Here is a 23,324-nt window from a genome sequence, read left to right on the forward strand (position 1 = left end):
GAGTCTCAAACAGGAGATTAAAGGGCTTAAGCATGAGAATAAATAGTTGCACCGGCTCGCACATGACTATGCTACAAACATGAAAAGGAAGCTTGACCAGATGAAGGAATCTGATGTCAGGTTTTACTTAATCATCAGCAGTTTGTGGGTTTGTTCCAAAGGCATTTATTGCCTTCATCTTCTGGGGTTGTACCTCATAATGAAGCTCCAAATGATCAACCTCGGATGCCTCCTCCTTCTAGGGTTCTGTCCAGTACTGAGGCTCCGAATGATCCCCCTCTGGTGCCTTCTCTTTCTGGGGCTCTACCGATTGCTGAGACTTCTCTTAAGCAACCTTTATGAAGGCTCCCTCTTGTTTGTTTATTTTGACTCATGTATATGTACATATTTGTAACTTATCGAAGATATCAATAAATAAGCTTTACTTCATTCCAACGTATTGTGTTAAATACATCAAAACCTTCTTCACTAAGTTCTTTGATTTTTTCTTTTGTTGAAGCTTTGTGAGTGGAGCATGTAGGTTGAGGTAGTGTTCCCTTAATTTCCCGAATGAGGAAGACTTCTCGGTTGGAGACTTGAAAAATCCAAGTCACTGAGTGGGGTCGGCTATATGAATCTTAGAACGCCATTGTGCCCGATCCTGTGTCATGTCCTCCGTTAGATCCAAGTACTCTAAGTCTTTTCTTAGAATCTCTTCCAAAGTTTTCCTAGGTCTTCCTCTACCCCTTCGGCCCTGAACCTCTGTCCCGTAATCGCATCTTCTAACCGGGGCGTCAGTAAGCCTTCTTTGCACATGTCCAAACTACCATAACCGATTTTCTCTTAGCTTTCCTACAATTTCGACTACTCCTACTTTACCTCGGATATCCTCATTCCTAATCTTATCATTTCTCATGTGCCCACACATCCAACGAAGCATCCTCATCTCCGCTACACCCATTTTGTGTACATGTTGATGCTTCACCGCCCAACATTCTATGCCATACAGCATCGCCGACCTTATTGTCGTCCTATAAAATTTTCCCTTGAGCTTCAGTGGCATACGGCGATCACACAACACGCCGGATGCACTCTTCTAGTTCATCCATCCAGCTTGTATTCTATGGTTGAGATCTCCATCTAATTCTCCGTTCTTTTGCAAGATAGATCCTAAGTAGCGAAAACGATCGCTCTTTGGTATTTCTTGATCTCCAATCCTCACCCCTAACTCATTTTGGCCTCCATTTGCACTGAACTTGCACTCCATATATTCTGTCTTTGATCGGCTTAGGCGAAGACCTTTAGATTCCAACACTTCTCTCCAAAGGTTAAGCTTCGCATTTACCCCTTCCTGAGTTTCATCTATCAACACTATATAGTCTACGAAAAGCATACACCAAGGAATATCATCTTGAATATGTCCTGTTAACTCATCCATTACCAACGCAAAAAGGTAAGGACTTAAGGATGAGCCTTGATGTAATCCTACAGTTATGGGAAAGCTTTCGGTTTGTCCTTCATGAGTTCTTACGGCAGTCTTTGCTCCTTCATACATATCCTTTATTGTTTGGATATATGCTACTCGTACTCCTTTCTTCTCTAAAATCCTCCAAAGAATGTCTCTTGGGACCCTATCATACGCTTTTTCCAAATCTATAAAGACCATGTGTAAATCCTTTTTCCCATCTCTATATCTTTCCATCAATCTTCGTAAGAGATAGATTGCCTCCATGGTTGAGCACCCTGGCATGAACCCGAATTGGTTGTCCGAAACCCGTGTCTCTTGCCTCAATCTATGCTCAATGACTCTCTCCCAGAGCTTCATTGCATGACTCATTAGCTTAATACCCCTATAGTTCATGCAATTTTGTACGTCGCCCTTATTCTTGTAGATAGGCACCAAAATGCTCTTTCACCACTCATTTGGCATCTTCTTCGTTTTCAAAATCCTATTGAAAAGGTCAGTGAGCCATGCTATACCTGTCTCTCCCAAGACTTTCCACACTTCGATCGGTATATCATCTGGGCCCACTGCTTTTCTATGCTTCATCTTCTTCAAAGCTACAACCACTTCTTCCTTCCTGATTCGACGATAAAAGGAATAGTTTCTACACTCTTCTGAGTTACTCAACTCCTCTAAAGAAGTACTCCTTTCATGTCCTTCATTGAAAAGATTATGAAAATAACCTCTCCATCTATCTTTGACCGCGTTCTCTGTAGCAAGGACCTTTCCATCCTCATCCTTGATGCACCTCACTTGGTTTACTGCCTTATAAACTATTCCACAAGCCCCCCTTCCAATAACATAGCTTTCATGAAAGTTGTTTGTCGCCTCAACTAGATCTTGGAACGTAAATCCCTCCTTTGCAGGTAAGTACATATCTGTATCAGGAGATAGAGCATCCTTATATTGCAAGAAAGGAACCCTCTGGCCTGGACGTCTCATGAAGTATAGGATAACAGCAATTAGAATAAGAGAAACACCACCTACAGCAGCTGCAATTACTGTAACAATTTTACTGCGGTGAGTAACTCCACTTTCTAGAGATGGAACAGATTGAGGAGATGAATTTACATTGCAACCACCAAGCGATCCGCCACAGAGCCCTTTGTTACCAATGAAGCTGCTAATATCCATGTTCTGAAACAATGGGGTGGAAGGTAAAGCTCCAGTAAGGTCGTTGTAGGAGAAGTTGCACCCTAGTAAGCTTGACAGACTCTCAAATGTGCTGGGAATTTCACCAGTCAAATGGTTGTTATTGAGCAAGAGGAATTCAAGTAAATTAAGATTTCCAAGCGCTGGCGGTATTCTCCCAGTGAAATTATTAAAACTGAGATTCATTGCAATCTGAAAGCTTGAAAGAGAACCCAATTCCGGTGGTATTTCACCAGAAAACAAGTTAGCACCCATCTGCAACTCTGTCAAATGAGAGAGGTTTCCTAATGCTGCTGGTATGTTTCCAGTGAAATTATCTTCTGAAAGCCTGAGAAGCTAAGCGTTCCCAGCTCATCTGGCAAAGCACCTATGAACCTATTTCGACTGAGATCAAGTCGCTGAAGCATCGTGCAGTTAACAATTTCTGGTGGAATCCACCCGGTGAGCAAGTTGGATGATGTGTTGAAAGTCACCAGTTGAGACAGGTATCCTATTTCCTTTGGCAACTCAGATGTAAAGTAGTTGTCTGAAATATGAAGCCTTTGCAACTTTTGGCAGTTTCCAATCTCTGAAGGAATTGGACCAGTGAATTTGTTCTGGTTCAACCCAATTGCAGAAAGGTTTGGCAAATTGCATAGCTGTGAAGGAAAGCTCCCAGTAAGCACGTTTCCAACAAGACAAAGTTGCACCAATGATCTGCAGCTCAAGACTCCGGACGGAGTATTTCCATTAAGATCATTATACTCCAGGTTCAACAAAATTAGACTGGAACATTGACAAATATATGGAGGTATTCTTCCTGTCAGTAAGTTATCAGATAAATCAACTACCCACAGTTGGTTGTGAAGTCCAAACCCCCATGGTATGCTACCGCTTAGAGAGTTGTCAAACAGCTGTAACTGGTACATTTGAGTCAAATATCAAAACCCATCGGGAATAGGACCCTTGAGATAATTAATTGAAAGGTCAAGCTTTGTCAGGTTCCCCAAGCTACTCAGTTCATTTGGAATCACACCAGTAAGCTGGTTCTGGAAAAGATACAGTAAGGTTAGACCGTTTATCTTACTTATCTCTGAGAAATCAACCTCAGCTGCCAAAGAAAGATTTCCAATTTCCCTTGGAATGGTTCCATTCAAGCCATTCCTGTAAATGTACAACTTCCTCAATGACTTTAGGTTCCCAATTTCTGGAGGTAAAGGCCCCACAAGATTGTTCTGATACAAAGCAATTGTCTCAAGCCTAGAGCAATTTCCAAGCTCCTTAGGTATAACACCCGAGACCTGGTTACCCCACAGAACCATATCTGTCAAGCTCTGAAGCATCCCAAGCTCCTTAGGCAATTCCCCTCCTATAGAATTTTGGGCAAGACCAAGCAATTGCAAGCCTCACATTCTCCTATTTCAGCTGGTAGGCTACCAGAAATAGCATTTTGCCCAGCTCTAAACGTTACCAGATTCTTCAGATTCCCAAAAGAATGAGGTATTGAACCAGTAATATTGTTGGTGTAGACCACAAACTCAACCAGTGAAGACAAGTTCCCAATCTCCTCCGGAATAGGACCACCGATTCTGTTATTACAAAGGTTCAAACTTGTTAAGTTTGACAGCTTACCCACTTCAGAAGGTATTTGGCCAGTGAACTTGTTATTGTTCAGATAAATTCTTTCCAAACTCGTACACTTTCCTATCTCATTAGGGATACCTCCCACGAGACCATTGTCCGAAAGATCAAGAAAAGTTAAGTGGACCAAACATCCGCAAGGTGTTTGATCGGAGGAGTTCCAATTTCCCAAAGAATCAAATCCATCCTGCATACTTTTCTTCAACTCAAAAAGGTAGAGCCCTTCATTATTCAACCCCTCTGGAGTAGAAGCAAGTAGATTTAAGGCAAGTAAAATTCCTGCAAACTGCACTTCCAAGGCCCTCCTTACCTCAAATGTTTTTTACATTATAGTAACACTGAGACAAGCACAATTACATAATTAAACACCTTCCCATCTAAGCTCATCAGATGCGATGCAATACAGATTAACCAATCCTTTACATCAAGTAATACATAACCAATTTCTAATCACAAAAGAATTTGATAATTCAGAATCTGGTTTAAACAAGGCAGTTTCAGTGTTTCACAGCACAAAATCCAAGCATATCAAGTGCTTAAGGAATCAAACCATCCATTTGAAAGAACAAACTTCGATATTTTGATAACTCAAAATCCAAATACATGACAGAAAGAGACTAAAAATTGAATTTAGACACCTAAAAGCTAAAAGGGTAGGAATAATATAGTCATTTGAAGCAACCCAATAACACAAAACTAATGAATTTAGCAAATTACCAACTCAAACTGAATGATCAGATTTAACCAGATAAGAGTACAGAGTGACAAATCAGTAGTAAAAAAGGAACCAAAACTGAAAAGTAATAACCAAAATTAAGCACATTAGAGCTAGGAACATACCTCTCAAAGTCTAGGAACACTCATGAAAAAGGGAGTGACAATGTAAGCAGCAAGTCCAGCAGAAGTGGGAGCATTAACTTCCTGGAGTGACAAACTGAAAACCATGGGAATTATGAACCAGAATACGAAAGTGATACAAACCCAGTTCGCCTTTTCGGACAAATGGTGGGGATCTCCGGTCTACAGGCCAAGATTTGCGCAGAAATATCTCAAAGCTCACACCTTTATTACGGCCTTTTGAATCAAGAAAGAAACTCAGTAGATTACAGAAAGATATCTCTGGGAATATTCTATTCCCGAAGAGAGAGGGCAAGGCAAGTGCTGGAGTTGAGTTGGAGCTTGTGGGGGTGCTGGGTGTCGTGAAAGGAATGATGGGTGTTAGGAGGGGCCAGAGCTCTGAAGCTTTAATGGCCGATAAAGCATGGTTTCATCATTTTTCACATGTTTTCTATCTATTTGGCTGTGCGTACTCTCTGTGCTGAGCTACTGAGTCTCTTTCTCTCTCTATCTAGAGGAGAAGAAGAAGATGGCTGATTGTGGGGACACAGTTTTCCTCTTTTTTAGTGCCTTGGAATGGAGAAGTGGGGGGAACTGTGAACTTTTGGGGCAACCCAAACTAGTTTGAATCTTTTTTTTATTTTAATCTTTTCAGAAAAGCTGTGGGATTTTATCTGTTTTTATTAATAAAAATCTAGAACAAACAATATTCTTTTTGTATCGTATTTATCTGTATTAAGATGATTTGGGGATTGATTCGTGATTTGGGTTTGGATTGGGGTTTGTGGGTCGGAGACACTTCTGTCAAACTGATTCAGTTTAGTGATACTCTCAACTTTTGATGTGGATGTGCCGATTTTTTAGCTCGGATCTATTGCAGCGCTGCCTTCTGTGTTCAGATTTGTTGCAGCGCCGCCTTGGAATCAGGTTGTTGCACAACCTTGGCTGAGCACATCTAGGGGTTGCACCGCCTGGACCGCTCTATTTTGGCGGTTGCACCGCTTAAGTACTTCAGATTTAGAGACTCCGGCACCTGCGTTTTCAACGTTTGCAGCTCCGGTTTGACCTGTGGGTGTTGCATACCCATTTTGTGCATAGTCATAACTGGTAGTCTTCGCCTGAGTATCCTATCCCTCCATCATTTTGTGCCATGTTGTGGTCTTCCTTCTCTGAGTTTTCAATTTAATTTAGTTTAGTTTAATTTGGTTGTCTAGTCAAGTTCTATTGTTTCGCCTAGTGAGTGTTGTGGCCACGCTGCAACGTTGGCTGTATTTGGTTTTCACTTTGAGGGATGAGTTATGTGGTCTTGCTCCGTGATGAGTTATGTGGTCTTGTTCCGCAATGATTTTATGTGGCCTTGCTATTCGACGGTGTCCGTTTGTAATCGCCAATACAAATATGTTATATCTATCGTTTTGTGATAGGTTTGTATGGGTGGCATGTGAAGTTCTCATACATGTGGTAGTCGTCCAAGGGTTTACTATTATTGTCTTGTTTGTGTAAATTCACCTCCAGATCATCATTCTCTTGGTCACTGGAGTATTGTACCTAATTGGCACATTTGTATTGTTTGGGATTATGAATGAAATATCAAATATCGTTGCTTGTCAAAAAAAAAAAAAAAGTTGAATTCAAGGGTTTATTTGTTCTTATGTTATTGTTTGTAATGAATGACTAAGATTAGAACTATGAGCTATATGAATGACAACTGTTATAGCAGTTGTGTGTCTTGAGTTGTACACATGGATAAGTATGATTGTTTTCCGCCACTGTGGTAAACGCCATCTCCCTTCTTTTTTTTTAGTTTGTTTAGTGCTATTTTGAAATTAAAACTTAGCATGTGATAGGAAACCATGAATCTTGTTTCTTATTATAGAAGACATGACAAAAGCACGGACGAGTCATACTATTTTCATTTAGAAAATTGATGCTCACACACAGTCAGGGGCGAAACCAGACAATCGATTTTCACTATTTTAATATAATTAATACAAGAAAATGGGTTAGAGGGAACCTATGCTATCCAATAACATACCTCCTTCCACTCCTATTCACACACTCATTTTTTTCATTTGCACATCACTTATTTATTCCTAACATTTAAATAAATAAATAAATAATCAAAAAAATAATAATAAACAAGTAGTGCATACAAAAGCAGACACAGAATATTCAAAAATCATTTCCCTTAAAAATTTAAACTTAATTAGCATTATAATCCAAGGTAGGCAAAGACAAGTACAATGGCAACAATGGTCCACAAATCTCAAGGACATGGACCTTAGAAAATTGAAATAGGGTGAGATAGCTCCCTTAGCTTGCCCAACCACTAGGCAAGAGCTTTACGTCCATATCATGAGCGGCCAGTCCATTTTTGTGGGCTATAGATGATTCCGACGACTAATCATAGATATGTTGAAAGGTGAATCCGGCTCCGAGGTCCCGCATAAAAATTCAACAACCTAACAATTCACTAAGAAAATAAAATAAGTTGATAACTATTGGAGCACAAGGCAAAGGGTAAGGTTCTTCTTGCTATGCTGCCCATTTACCTCTTTGACTTGGAATGTTGTGGATTGGCTCATCTCCACTTTCCTGACTCCTCCACTAAACATCCTCCATCAATTCATGTTGGTAAAAATCGACTGATTTCGTTTAATCATATTTTACTATTTAGCATTACGATTTAATGATAGTTTTTATTTATTTATAAGGATATGTGACACACCCCTGATCCGGAAAGTCCAATTGGACTCCAAATCGAGTTGTGTTGGCCGACACCTAGAGGGTGACGAAACCATAAAATATAGTGATGTGAGAAATATGAATAAATTTAATCCGGACTCGCAAACGGCTTTCGCCTATGTGTTCGTACCAACGAGTACTACAAGGATATGCTAAAAGAATAAGTCCTACATCTCTCAAACCGATGGTCAACAGAAGTCAAAAACCTTGCCTTTAGGGCATTTTCTTAAATTCACGCTTTTAAAATTAATAAAAACATAAAATTAGGGACGGATTGTCACAATATGTCTTATTTTTTATTATTGCCCATGACAAGCCCATTATGATTGAGCTCAAATCTCTCACTCTATTAGTGTTAATCTATCATTGTATTAAAAAAATATCTTAATGCATTGCGTAATCTCAAAACAAACAACAACAACAATAAAGTCTGATCCCACTGAGTGGGGTATGTGGTTCAAATTCGCGTTTGGTAAAAATTGAACATAAGACTTTTCACTTATAAGTGAATAAGAATACCATTAAACCATAGTACAAGTGTAATCTCAAAAACCAAAAAGAAATTTAAACTTAAAATTTTGTTGCTAGATTAGGGTTAGGCAGGCCGACAGGTGTAGCAGTCCCTTAAACTGGTGGAGGAGTATTTCACTGAGAGATGCCCAACCGCAGCAAATCGGTATTTGGGGAGTGTGACTTAAACCTGAACTTGGGCATGCAAGAGCTAGTCGTTGACAAACACGGAATCGGAAAGAAAAGTACTATGACCTAGTTGAGGTTCAGCAGAAAACTCTTGCTTGCTCGTTTGCCCTATGTGGTAGCTAGGGGTTGACGACCATGTCCCACAAATGGATGGTTTTGCTATGTTGGGACACAACTACAACCAATCTTGTATTTAGCTTAGGCTTGGGAATTTCTGACACAACCCGATAACTCGACACGACACGAAATTAACAGGTGTTCGGGTTGACACGATAACGAATCGGGTGTTATCGAGTAACCCGATAAGCACCTGTTAAGATAACGGGTTGGTTTGGGTATACACGTGGGTAACACGATACATGATAAGCAGAATATTAATTTAATAATTTTATAACCCTAAAAAATACTATAATAATTATATATATTAATTTAACAATTTTATACCCCTAAAAAGATTAAAACTATAATAATAATTATATATATATATATTAAATTAACTATAATAATTATACCCCCAAAATATTAACTAAAATAATTATACCCCGAAAATATTAACTATAATAATTATATATATATATATATATATATATTAAGTTTTAAATTAAATTTATACCCCTAAAAACTATAATAATTATATGTACAAAATAAATAGATTTAAATCAACATAATATATATATACACACACCATTGAACTTGATGGGATACACGAAACAAATTTCAACGATCCAACCGTTAAACTTGTTTGTATATGCTTCGAGATCGCATTAGCAAAAAATCACAAAAAAAAAAAAACATTCAGAGATCAAGTAACAGGACGAAACTTTTCGACAGTTAAAAACAAAAAATCATGATTTAACAATTATTTCAACTCTAATTTTCATGATTTTTTACAGCTACACTCGTTGACCCTATATGAATACAATGAATGAATTCGATTTTCAATTTAAAATATATATACTAGTGGATACCCAAAAATCTTATTTCATACTTAATGAAAGTATAAATAAACTCTTAAGTGTTAGTGAATCTATCGTTTTGATGAGATACAGATCCTATGAAACTAATTTCAATGATCCAACCGTCAAACATGTTTGTATATGCTTCAAGATCGCATACGCCAAAACTCACAAAAAACAACCATTCAGAGATCAAGTAATGAGCAAAACTTTTCAACGGTTATAAAACAAAAAATCATGATTTAACGGTTATTTTAACTCCGATTTTGATGATTTTTCACAACTACACTCCTTGACCCTATACAAATACAATGAATGAATTTGATCGTCAATTTAAAATATTTACACAAGTCGATAACACAAAATCTTATGTTATACTTAATGAAAGCTTAAATAAACTCTAAGTGTTAGTGAATCTATCGTTTTGATGGGATACGAATTCTATGAAACTAATTTTAACGATCCGACCATTAAACTGGTTTGTATATGCTTCGAGATTGCATATGCCAAAAATAAAAAAAAAACATTCAGAGATCAAGAAATGAGACAAAACATTTTGACGGTTATAAAACAAAAAATCACGATTTAACGGTTATTTTAACTCCGATTTTGATGATTTTTACAACTATACTCCTTCACTCTATACAAATACAATGAATGAATATGATCGTCAATTTAAAATATTTACACAAGTGGATACCACAAAATCTTATGTTATACTTAATGAAAGTATAAATAAACTCTAAGTGTTAGTGAATCTATCGTTTTGATGGGATACGAATTCTATCAAACTAATTTTAACGATCAAACCGTCAAACTTGTTTTATATGCTTCGAGATCGCATACGCCAAAAATCACAAAAAACAAACATTCAGAGATCAAGAAATAAGACAAAACTTTTCGACGGTTATAAAACAAAAAATCACTATTTAACGGTAATGTTAACTCCGATTTTGATGATTTTTTACAACTACACTCCTTGACCCTATACGAATACAATGAATGAATTTGATCGTCAATTCAAAATATTTACACAACTGAATACCACAAAATCTTATGTTATACTTAATGAAAGTATAAATAAACTCTAAGTGTTAGTGAATCTATCGTTTTGATGGGATACGAATTCTATGAAACTAATTTTAACGATCCAACCATCAAACTTGTTTGTATATGCTTCGAGATCGCATACGCCAAAAATCACAAAAAACAAACATTCAAAGATCAAGTAATAAGCCAAAATTTTCGAGGGTTATAAAACAAAAAATCACGATTTAACGGTCATTTTAACTCCGATTTTGATGATTTTTTTACAACGACACTCCTTGACCCTATACAAATACAATGAATGAATTTGATCGTTAATTTAAAATATTTACACAAGTGGATACCACAAAATATTATGTTATACTTAATGAAAGTATAAATAAACTCCAAGTGTTAGTGAATCTATCGTTTTGATGGGATACGAATTCTATGAAACTAATTTTAACGATCCAACCGTCAAACTTGTTTTTATATGCTTTGAGATCGCATACACCAAAAATCACAAAAAGCAAACATTCAGAGATCGAGAAATGAGACAAAACTTTTCGACGGTTATAAAACAAAAAATCACGATTTAACGGTTATTTTAACTCCGATTTTGATGATTTTTTACAACTACACTCCTTGACTTACGAATACAATGTGTTGATGCACAAAACCGGAGGTCTTGGAACAACGTAAATCCGACCGTGAATCTGCAATGAAATGTAAATAACACAAGATGTATCGTGGTTCACCCCAAGATTTGGGCTACGTCCACACTGATTATGTATTTATTTGAGGGAATAGAGAGGGAGAGGGTGAGAGCTTCTGAGAGCTTCTGAGGGTGAGAGAGGGGATCTCAGGCCTAGGAATTGGCCTCCTCCTAATTGTGAGGATGAGGAGTCATTTTATAGAATAAGGACTCCTCACTTATTACATATTTGCCCCTTCCCTTATTGCATAATTACATTTGAGTCCCCCGAGTATTTATACGAGGTCTAAATACGGAGGCCCTAAATATGGTATAAACAGTAGTCCCCCAAGTCTTCAGTCAAGAGAGTCTTTTGGCTGGAGACTTGAAATTCAGTACATGTGTGGGCCGAAGTAACTAGATATTGTCTTGAACTGATGCTCGATATGAGGCAGTGCTCAATCTGAAATGACACTCAACTAGAAGTAGCACACGCTGCGAGGCTGCTCGGCTTGTGGCTTATGTTGCCTTGGTTGGCTTAGCTTGTGGCGTTGAAGGTGAGGGAGTCCCTTTTATAGAATAAGGGCTCGCTCCTCAATACATAAGTGATGGGTTAGGAGTGATGCTCACGGCGAGGCGGTTGCTCAGCTGGCGGCGTTGCTCTCTAATGAAGGTGAGGGAGTCACTTTTATAGAATAAGGGATCGCTCCTCAATACATAAGTGATGGGCTAGGAGTGATGCTCGCGGTGAGGCGGTTGCTCAGCTGACGGCGTTGCTCTCTGATGAAGGTGAGGGAGTCCCTTTTATAAAATAAAGGCTCGCTCCTCAATACATGAATAATGGGTGCTCTCTAATGAAAGTGAGGGAGTCCCTTTTATAGAATAAGGGATCGCTCCTCAATACATGAATAATGTGCTAAGTCCCCCAAGTATTTTTCATGAGGCCCAGTTGAAGGCCCAATATATGGTACATAATGTAGTCCCCTAAGTCTTCGGTCAATAGAGTCTGTTGGCTGGAGACTTCAAATTGAATCCATGTATGGGCCGAAGTGGCGGTTGTTCGGAGGCGGTATCTGTATATCTTGCACTGAAACTTTGTAGGTGAAGCTTTGCAAGTGAAGCTTTGAAGCTAGAGCTCTGTAAATGAAGCTTTTGAAGTTGGAGCTTTTGTAAATGAAGCTTTTGAAGCTAGAGCTCTGTAAATGAAGCTTTTGAAGCTAGAGCTTTGTAAATGAAGCTTTTTGAAACTGATTGACATGAGTGATGCTCATGAATGTTTATGTTGATTGACATGAGTGATGCTCATGGATGTTGTTATGAGTAATGCTCATGAGTGTTAACATGAGTGATGCTCATGAATGTTGACATGAATGATGGTCATGAATGTTTATGTATGATTGTCATGAGTGATGCTTATGAATGTTTATGTATAAATGACATGAGTAATGCTCATGTATAATTTGGAGTACTGGGCGTACTTTTGATCACCTGGTTGGTGGCATGAAGGAGAGTACGGGTTGTAAATTTCATCACCTGGTTGGTGGCATGAATGGCTAGTTGCCAAATTAGAGTATGAGTTGTGTTGATGCACAAAATCAGCGAAGACTTTGGTACAACAGAAAGTATCAGGTTTTGTGACCTTCGCTTGGTTGCTTCGGTCACTAGTGAGGATAAGTACGTAAATGAATAGAGACAGAGAAGCAAACACAGGATGTACGTGGTTCACCCAGATTGGCTACGTCCACGGAGTAGAGGAGTTCTTATTAATAGTGAAGGGCTTACACAAGTACAAAGGATCAAGCTCTCAATTTAGTGAGTTCTTGTGAATGATTTAACACAAATGGCATTAGGCAATATTGTGGGGGAATGACCCCTATTTATAGAAAAACTTGTAGCTTTGTCACATTGACATGTGTCATGTTATGATTGGTTCTTGATGTTGACACGTGCTGCGCTCTGATTGGCTTCTAATCTTGACACGTGTCGAGTAGTGATTGGCCTCCTGGTCGGAGGGGAACTCTTCTGGGTCCTTGATAGTATAGCGTTGGCCGGTGCTCGGTAGTTTCGGGATTGGTCAAGTATGGTACAAACAGTGCTCCCCTAAGTTCCCGAGTGAGGGAAACTCCTCGGTTGGGGACTTGCAAGATCCAATCCCTTGAGTAATCACGAAACTTCTAAGTACCGAAGTGTGGTCTGATCTTCATCTGCCCTTCTCTGGAAGTACCTTTCCTCCATCCGGGAATGGTGTACTTAGCTGATGTTGACGCACAAGGTAATGTATCAATTTCACTTGAAGCTTAGTTGTAGTTTCGGGCTTAGTCAAGTGTGATACAAACCCTATAGTAGGAGTCCCCCAAGTCGCCGAGCTAGGAGATCTGCCGAAAGAGGTGACAGACAAGGTAAGCAGTCAAACTTCCAAGTAAGCAACCCAGGATCAGAGGTTTGACGTCGGCTTCCGGTTGATTGTTCTCATTCTCCTTGTCTCTCATTCAACTGCCAGGATAAGGAGAAGCAAATGGATAAGAGATGATATGAGATACTTTTGCTTTTGAAGAAGTAACTTTCCACAGGCTTATTCTTGAACTGTGCTGGAGGGTTTTCTGGTGCCCTTCAGAGTATAAGGCCGACTCAAAAATTTGAGGGTCAAAACAAGTCCATCAAATCTAGAGTACGTTCGACCTTGATGATATGGGATACTTTTGCTGTTGACGGAATAATGAATGTGGTATGGAAAGGTGTCGTGCTGTAGTGATCTGTTTCAGCTCACCGTTGAACCTTCTGCTTCAATCTTTTGCATGGCAGAAGTGGTGTGCAACCTTTGCATTTAAATGGTCCTTCAGAACATTCCTTCATAGTGACTCATCCACGCTTGGCAGCTTCAGTGTAAAGAGCCAATATCTGATCAACTGTCATGAGGTATTTGCCGGTGGAATTCGTGACCTTGACAGCAGTTGAGGATGAGTACTCGAGAGCAATGCTAAGTAAGCAACCAGGCAAAGGCTCCAGGCAGTCAGTTCCAAATTGGAGGTTTGATTTCAGGTTCCGACTGACTGCTCTCTTTCTCCTTGTCCTGCAGGTGTGGACAAGGACAAAGACAAAGACAGGGAGAAAGCATGATATGGGATACTCTTGCTTTCGACCCTGATGATATGAGATACTCTTGTTCTTGGTGTGGCTTATTTGCTGAGGTATTATCGGGGGGAAATAAAGCTGAGTATTTCGAGAGGTTATGTTGAGGGTGCCTTTTCGAATGTGAGAAAGGGTTGAGCATTTTTGCAGGTTTGCCTGTCCGTTGAGGAGGGAGGTCAATGTATATAGGGATTTCCCAATAACAAGTAGTAATGCTATTCCTTTACCCTTCTTGGTCACAGCAATGTAGTGGGAGCTGCCAGCTTCACGTGTTTTAATTTTGTCAGAGCACTTTGAAAAAGTGGTATGTGGTATCTGGAAAGCTGATATTACGTGTGGAGATTACAGACAAGCTTTATCTAAGGAAATCTGGCTCTCGAAGTTCTGAGAGTTGTGCCTCTTCGGTTTTCGAACAAGCAATCCCGTCGAGGATCTGACTCTCGAGATTCAGAAAGCGGTGCTACTCCGGTTTTTGAGAAAGTAATTATGTTGGGAGTCTTTTCTCGAATGTGAGTAAAGGTTGGTCGTTCTTGCCAACCTGTCTTGCCACAAAACACGGAGGTCGACACACATAGGGACTTTCCAGTTGTCAAGCAGTGGTGCTGTTCCTTTACCCTTATGGGTAATAGTAGGGTAGCTGGCACTTCGAAATTCTCGTGCCTAAACTTTGTCAGAGATCTTTGACAAAGTTATATGTGGTACCCGAGGAGTTGATGGTGCATATGGAGAGCGGTGATTGATCAGTAAGATTCACGTGCTTTCTACTTCACCAGAAATCTTCGACAGATTGCCCGTAATTTCCGCAAAGCTGATTGTGCATGTGACAGGTGCTGACGAGGCTGCAAAAGCAGGTGCTTCTTCGATTTCTGAGATCGGCCCTCGTGGTCTCTGAGCAGCCCAGCTTTTGAGAAAGCATTCGCCTCTTCGATTTCTGAGATCGGCCCTCGTGGTCTCTGAGCAGCCCAGCTTTTGAGAAAGCAAACGCCTCTTCGATTTCTGAAGCTCCGTCGAGTGCAGATTTTTATAGAGGCTGGCATTAAGTTCCACAGCACACTTGAATCTCTACCAGTAGAAGCTCATTTCTTGCACTTCTAAGATCTTGATTTGTCTGACCTCTTCCTTCTTCAACACATTTGAAAATGTCTGGACCCTCCGACCGTCGTTTTGACTTGAACCTTGGAGAAGAGACAGCCACGCCTTCTCCAGACAACATATGGCGCCCATCCTTCATATCCCCTACTGGTCCTCTTACCGTTGGGGATTCTGTGATGAAGAATGATATGACCGCTGCAGTGGTGGCCAGGAACCTTCTCACTCCCAAAGATAACAGACTACTTTCCAAACGGTCTGATGAGTTGGCTGTTAAGGACTCTCTGGCTCTTAGTGTTCAGTGTGCAGGTTCTGTGTCTAATATGGCCCAACGCCTATTTGCTAGAACCCGCCAAGTTGAATCATTGGCTGCTGAAGTGATGAGTCTCAAACAGGAGATTAGAGGGCTCAAGCATGAGAATAAGCAGTTGCACCGGCTCGCCCATGACTATGCTACAAACATGAAGAGGAAGCTTGACCAGATGAAGGAATCTGATGGTAAGGTTTTACTTGATCATCAGCGGTTTGTGGGTTTGTTCCAAAGGCATTTATTGCCTTCGTCCTCTGGGGCTGTACCTGGTAATGAAGCTTCAAATGATGAACCTCCAATGCCTCCTCCTTCTGGGGTTTTGTCAAGTACTGAGGCTCCGGATAACCACCCTCCGGTGCTTTCTCTTTCTGGGGCTCTACCGACTGCTGAGACTTCCCCTAAGCAACCTTTGTGAAGGCTCCCTTTTGTTTGTTTATTTTGACTCATGTATATGTACATATTTGTGGCTTATCGAAAATATTAATAAATAAGCTTTGCTTCATTTCAACATATTGTGTTAAATACACCAAAGCCTTCTTCATAAAGTTCTTTGAATTTTTGCTTTTGTTGAAACCTGTATTGTTGAAGCTTTGTGAGTGAAGCATGTAGTTTGAGGTAGTGTTCCCTTAATTTCCCGAGTGAGGAAAACTTCTCGGTTGGAGACTTGAAAAATCCAAGTCACTGAGTAGTCACGAACTTTTGAGTACCAAGGCGTAGTAGCATATGGTGGGAGTCCCCCAAGTCTCTAGTCGAGGGAGTTGACGAATGAGGTGTCTTGCTAATAGTCCATGTCGTAAGTACCAAAACTTCATTCTTTTGTTTTCTAAGTGGTAGCCCCGGACTTTTTCTTCATAGATTTTGTTGATGAAGGTTGCTAGGCCCGAATAAGTGGAATTGCAGAAGGTGTAACCGTTGGTGCATTAACATCATAATGGAAGCATCACAATGATGGAAGCATCACAATGATGAAAGCATCATAATGATGAAAACACCATAATGATGAAACATCATAATGATGTTTCTTTGGTGGAATTGTTTTTCATTTCCCCTAACAACCGGAATTGTTTTTCAACATAACACCATCATCTGTAGGTCGAATCACAAAGTTGTCTTCATGAAAGTTGTTCGTTAATTCCTTAACTACAACATATCCAAATTGGAGAGCCATCGGAGCAGTACAACTCCAGAAATCCAGGTATGATGAGTGACTGTTTATCATTTGTCTGTCAACCCGTCAGATTTGTTGTGAGCTTTGAAACTCTATTTTCTCTTGCTCAGATCAGCATGCTTTCTTCATTGAAGTTGTTCCTCAGCTTGTGAACTACAACATATCCAAATTTGAGATCCCTCGGAACTGTATAACTCAAGAAACTCAGGTATGATGAATGACTGGTTATTATTTTTCTGTCAACCCGTCAGATTTGTTGTGAGCTTCGAAACTCCATTTTCTCTTGTTCAGATCGGTATGCTTTCTTCATTGAAGTTGTTCCTCAGCTTGTGAACTACAACATATCCAAATTTGAGATCCCTCGGAGCTGTATAACTCAAGAAATTCAGGTATGATGAATGACTGGTTATTATTTTTCTGTCAACCCGTCAGATTTGTTGTGAGCTTCGAAACTCCATTTTCTCTTGTTCAGATCGGTATGCTTTCTTCATTGAAGTTGTTCCTCAGCTTGTTAACTACAACATATCCAAATTTGAGATCCCTCGGAGCTGTATAACTCAAGAAACTCAGGTATGATGAATGACTGGTTATTATTTTTCTGTCAACCCGTCAGATTTGTTGTGAGCTTCGAAACTCCATTTTATCTTGTTCAGATCGGTATGCTTTCTTCATTGAAGTTGTTCCTCAGCTTGTGAACTACAACATATCCAAATTTGAGATCCCTCGGAGCTGTATAACTCAAGAAATTCAGGTATGATGAATGACTGGTTATTATTTGTCTGTCAACCCGTCAGATTTGTTGTGAGCTTCGAAACTCCATTTTCTCTTGTTCAGATCGGTATGCTTTCTTCATTGAAGTTGTTCCTCATCGACTCTTTCATAACATATCAAAAATTCAGGATGAACTAACGGTTAAATATTTCCAGATCTTCGAAACATCACAACAGCTTCGAAATCTGCAAGAAGCCGACTATCATGTTTGGAGCTTCAACACTTTAATTTCCGTCGCTCAAACAGAAATGGTTCCTTCTTGAAAGTTGTTCATATGCTCAAGAACTATAGGGTGTCCAAAATTCAGCTCCATTGGAGAAGAGCAGAGGTTGCAGAAATTTGATAGATGAAAGGAGGCGGAAGAGGGAGAGAGAGAAAAAGTCTCTTGGGTTGGATTTCTATTTTGGGGCAGATTCCAATTTTTGTAGCACCTTCATTATTGATGAATTGCTTGTACTTTTGTCCATTATGAAATTTGGGACTTTGGCTTGTTGTTGGATCTATTATAATATGTTTGGGAACATATATAAGTGAATAAATAAGAAGGAAAATTTTGGGCCCTTGTGGGTGTAAAACAAAAAATGTTTATGTTTACCCAAGTGTTTTTGTACAAGTTCAAGGGCATCTTGGGTTTTGTGAACAAAATTTGTTTATTTGGAGCAAGGTTTTGTGTTGAAGCTTTGTAGGTGAAGCTTTGGTGTTGAAGCTTTGTGGGTGAAGCTTTGGAGGTGAAGCTTTTCGGGTGAAGCTTGTTGGGTGAAGCTTTTTAGGTGAAGCTTTTTAGGTGAAGCTTTGTGGGTGAAGCTTTTTAGGTGAAGCTTTTCGGGTGAAGCTTTTTGGGTGAAGCTTTTTAGGTGAAGCTTTGTGGGTGAAGCTTTTTAGGTGAAGCTTTTCGGGTGAAGCTTTTTGGGTGAAGCTTTTTAGGTGAAGCTTTTCGGGTGAAGCTTTTTGGGTGAAGCTTTTTTAGGTGAAGCTTTGATGGTGAAGCTTTTTGGGTGAAGCTTTTTAGGTGAAGCTGTTTGGGTGAAGCTTTTTAGGTGAAGCTTTGATGGTGAAGCTTTTTGGGTGAAGCTTTTTAGGTGAAGCTTTGTGGGTGAAGCTTTGGAGGTGAAGCTTTTCGGGTGAAGCTTTTTGGCGCTTGACACGGTCTTCATTTGCTTGTTTTGTAGTGACTGTGGAAGACATATTGCTTTCTGATTGAGAAGGGTTCCGGCATCGCTTGCTATGAATGTAAAAGAGTGAGGGCTGAGTTGGCTAAATTACCTCTTTATTGAATTCATTGCCAAATGGCCTTCATTACATAGGATGCCGAACGGCTATAGCTCAACACTTGTACATCGTGAGTCTATTTGTAGTAGTACTTCAAGTGATCAGCGTTCCATGGATGGCCAAGGGTCTTGCCATCGGAGCTTCTAAGTGTGTAAGAGCCAGGGCGACTGATGCCAATGACTTCATACGGTCCATCCCAGTTTGGACTAAGTGTGCCTTCACTCGGGACTCTGTCGCAGAGTAATCTTTTCTTTAAGACCCAGTCTCCTATTTTGAAAGAACGAGGCTTGACCCTAGAGTCATAATAGTTGGAGATGCGCTGCTTGTAGGCGACATTCCTCAAGTGAGCTTGGTTTCTGTGTTCCTCGACTAAATCCAAGTTGAGGGTGAGTTGTTTGTCATTTTCACTTTGAATGTAGTTCTGGACTCGGAATGTTGCTTGCTCGAGCTCAACAGGGACAACCGCCTCTGTGCCAAAGGCAAGTGAGAATGGAGTTTCTCCTGTTGAAGTCCGATATGAAGTGCGATATGACCAAAGAACTTGGGGTACAAATTCTGGCCAACAGCCTTTAGCTTTGTCCAAGCTGGTTTTCAAAGTGCGCTTGATTATTTTGTTGATGGCCTCAACTTGTCCATTAGACTGGGGATGAGCTGGAGAGGCAAAGCATAAGTTGATGTTAAACTTAGAGCAGAACAACCTGAACTTCTTGTTGTCAAACTGTCGCCCATTGTCAGTGACTATCGCATTGGGAATGCTGAATCTACAAAGGATGTTATTCCACACGAAGTCTTCTATCTTTGCCTCAGTAATGGTTGCCAAGGGTTCTACTTCGGCCCACTTTGTGAAGTAGTCCACTGCAACGACTGCGTAACAGACTTTGCCCTTCCCTGCCAGCATTGGGCCGATCAAATCAAGTCCCCACTGGGCGAAGGGCCAAGGGCTGATCATAGGAGTAAGAGGCTCTGGAGGGGAATGAGGAATAGCAGCATATCGTTGACATTTGTCACATGAGCGGGATACTTTGATGGCATCCTGGTGGAGTGTTGGCCAGTAATATCCTTGGCGAAAAGTCTTGTGTGCTAGGGACCGAGATCCAGCATGATCTCCACAGACTCCCTCATGTATTTCCCGAAGGACGATTTCCGTCTCGGCAGGCGTAAGACACCTTAAGTATGGCAGGCTAAAACCTCGCTTATAGAGTTGATCATTGATGATCAGGTAGCGGGTAGACTTGTATCGAATTTGCTTAGCCTGGACTTTATCATTTGGGAGGGTGCCATGAGCAAGGAAATTATAGATCGGGGTGATCCAACTATCCCCCCGTTGTAAGTTGCATACTTCTGCGACCATGGTGCTTGGTGTTGCCAACAGTTCGACATGAATTTTTCTTCCAATCTTGTCTTCCACAGCTGAGGCGAGGCGAGCCAGGGCGTCTGCATGACTGTTTGCCGCTCGAGGAACTTGGGTGATCTGGTAGTGGAAGTGCTTGAGCAAAAGTTGTGTTTGCGCAAGATATGCTGCCATGGAGCTGTCCTTAGCATCAAAGTTGTTGGTAACCTGGTTGACCACTAATTGGGAGTCACTGAAAACATCAATTTGTTTAACCCCGAGGTGTTTGGCCAAACGTAATCCTGCTAGAAGGGCTTCATACTCGGCCTCATTGTTTGATGCCTTGAATTTGAAACGAAGAGCATACTCCATTGCTACTTTGTCGGGCGTAGTCAAGACTAGTCCCGCTCCACAACCCTGTTGGTTGGATGAGCCATCAACATACAGACTCCATGCTGAGGTCGTTGATTCTACTTTCTGAGCTTCCGATGGTAATGAAGCTACTGCTTCAGGTGTAGAAGCAATGTCAACAGGATATGTGAAGTCGGCGATGAAATCTACTACTGCTTGGCCCTTCTCAGCTGGCTTTGGTTGGTAGGAGATGTCAAACTCACCCAACGCTATTGCCCATTTGATCATTCGCCCTGAAGTGTCAGGACTTTGGAGTATCTGTCGAAGAGGATAATTGGTAAGCACGATGATGGAGTGCGCTTGGAAGTAAGGGCGGAGTTTTCGAGCAGACATGACCAATGCCAGAGCCAATTTCTCAATGTTAGAGTACCGTGTCTCCGCATCTTGTAAGGCTTTGCTAGCGTAGTAGACAGGTCGCTCAATATTCCCATCCTTTCGAATGAGAACGGAACTTACGGCTGAAGCTGATACCGATAGGTAGATAATGAGAATGTCTCCTACCTCGGGCTTGGAGAGTAGAGGGGCTTTACTCATGTACTCCTTGAGGTTTTTGAATGCCTCAGCACATTCATCAGTCCATGTAATGTACTTCCTACTTCCCTTAAGTGCTTTAAAAAAGGGAGCACATTTGTCTGTGGCCTTAGAAATGAACCTGGTTAAGGCTGCCACCTTGCCAGTAAGGCTCTGGATGTCCTTTGAAGTTACCGGTTCCTTCATGTCGAGGATTGCTTTGATCTTCTCGGGATTAGCTTCAATGCCTCGTTGGCTAATCATGAAACCTAAGAATTTGCCAGAGCCTACGCCGAAGGCACATTTGTTGGGGTTTAACCTCATTCGATACCTCTTCAAAATAGTGAAAGTTTCATATAGGTTGGTGATGTGTTGGTCAGCATGTTTGCTCTTGACTAACATATCATCAACGTAAACTTCCATGCTCTTCCCAATCTGCTCGGCGAACATTGAGTTGACTAGTCTCTGATAAGTCGCTCCTGCATTCTTTAGGCCGAAAGGCATGACTTTGTAGCAGTATAGTCCTCTGTCGGTAGTGAAGGCTGTGTGTTCTTGATCCGAAGGGTTCATGAGGATTTGGTTGTATCCTGAGTAAGCATCCATGAAGCTCAGGAGTTCACACCCGGCCGTAGAGTCTATAAGTCTGTCAATAAGAGGAAGAGGGAAGCTATCTTTCGGACACCCTTTGTTTAGGTCGGTGTAGTCAACACACATTCTCCACAAGACCTTTTGAAGCAAAAGACTTTCTTTGGTCGGATTTTTCTTAACAAGGACCACATTTGCTACCCATGTCGGGTAATTGACTTCGCGGACAAAGCCTATGCCTTTGATTTTTTCAACTTCTGCTTTCATTGCCTCGTATCGTTCAGCGTCATAAGATCTTCGCTTCTGTCTCACCGGCTTGATCTTGGGGTCAATACTCAAACGATGACAGATGACATCGGGAGAGATGCCTGGCATGTCCTCGTATGACCAGGCGAAGACTTCAGTGTTCTCTTTCAAAAAAGATATCAATGCTAACCGAAGGGGTGGTGACAATGTGGTGCCAATCTTCACCATGCGATCTGGATAATCTCTTGAGATAGGTACCTTCTCCAACTCTTCAGCAGGTTGGGCTTGCTGGGTGAAAGAGTCATCTCGAGGATCATCGGGTTGATTGTTGCTATCAGGAAGATCCAAGTTCGCTTCATCTAGGCTGGTCTTTGTGACTTGGTCATGTACAGACAGGGTTTCCTTGGGTCCGGGCAAGTGTTGTTGCTTAACTGAAGTGTTGTAACATGATCGTGCACTAAGCTGATCTCCTCTGATGTAGCCGTTGCCATGGGGGGTTGGAAATTTCATCAACAGCATATGCGTGGATACCATAGCCTTGAGATCATTGATGCCTGTGCGCCCAAAGATGACATTGTATGCCGTTGGGCAGTCAACCACTAGGAAGTTAGTGGTAATGGTAGCCGTGTAAGGGCCTGTACCAATAGTAAAGGGTAAATGTATGCTCCCTAAGGGTTGCACGATATCACCGGAGAAGCTTATCAGAGGAGAAATCGAGCGATCGAGCAAGTGTTCAGCTACACTGAGTGCCCTGAAAGCTTCGGCAAACATGATATTGACCGAAGCCCCTGTGTCTACGAGGATTCGTCGAACATCAAAGTTGGCTATGTGAGCCTCCACGATCAATGGGTCGTTATGAGGGTAGATGATGCCTCTTTCTTCCTCAGGGTAGAAACATATCGGATCCCAGTTAGGCTTTTGATACTTCCCTCCCCTGATGTCTTCCACGTGAAACACTTGGTGACCAGGCCTCAGAATTCGTTCACTGTTTTTCATGGCCCTATTAGAAGATTCAGATATGGGTGTGCCGCCGCTTATGGAATATATGACATTCACCTGACGTTGGTTACGGTTATCCCTTTGAGGGTGAAGGAGGAATTGATCAATTTTTCCTTCTCGTGCCAAAGCTTCAATACGATCACGGAGGATGATACATTTCTCGCTATCATGGCCGTTATGCTCATGGTAGCAACAAAACATGCCCGCGTTATTCGGGGGCGTGTAATCTGGGTGCCTCGGCTTTGGCTTTGGTATCAGGTGAGCTATGCTGGGGTAAATGGCCGCGCATGTGGCA

At 41.0% G+C, this 23,324-nt stretch overlaps 1 protein-coding gene and 2 long non-coding RNA genes across 3 annotated transcripts; 2 read left to right on the forward strand and 1 right to left on the reverse strand.

The window, feature by feature from the left end:
* Positions 1-407: 407 nt before the first annotated feature.
* Positions 408-6,673, reverse strand: LOC126606975 (probable leucine-rich repeat receptor-like protein kinase At2g33170). The gene is made up of 2 exons (XM_050274391.1): positions 5,096-6,673; positions 408-4,593 (listed from the first exon to the last, which is right to left on the reverse strand). The coding sequence occupies exon 2, from the start codon at positions 2,888-2,890 to the stop codon at positions 1,892-1,894; it is 999 nt and encodes a 332-aa protein (XP_050130348.1). The 5' UTR covers positions 2,891-4,593; positions 5,096-6,673; the 3' UTR covers positions 408-1,891.
* A 10,164-nt stretch (positions 6,674-16,837) lies between these two features.
* LOC126606983 (uncharacterized) lies at positions 16,838-17,374 on the forward strand. Its single transcript, XR_007617447.1, has 3 exons — positions 16,838-16,935; positions 17,019-17,116; positions 17,200-17,374. It is a non-coding gene; the product is annotated as an uncharacterized LOC126606983 (long non-coding RNA).
* Positions 17,375-17,382: 8 nt separating this feature from the next.
* Positions 17,383-18,239, forward strand: LOC126606981 (uncharacterized). The gene is made up of 2 exons (XR_007617445.1): positions 17,383-17,659; positions 17,835-18,239. It is a non-coding gene; the product is annotated as an uncharacterized LOC126606981 (long non-coding RNA).
* The last annotated feature ends 5,085 nt before the right edge of the window (positions 18,240-23,324 follow it).

Source organism: Malus sylvestris, chromosome 16 (genome assembly GCF_916048215.2).
Source record: "Malus sylvestris chromosome 16, drMalSylv7.2, whole genome shotgun sequence".
Lineage (NCBI taxonomy): Eukaryota > Viridiplantae > Streptophyta > Magnoliopsida > Rosales > Rosaceae > Malus > Malus sylvestris.

What these genes read in the sequence shown, in the direction of transcription:
- LOC126606975 (XM_050274391.1), bottom strand. Translation starts at nt 2,890, where the DNA reads ATGGGTGCTAACTTGTTTTCTGGTGAAATACCACCGGAATTGGGTTCT.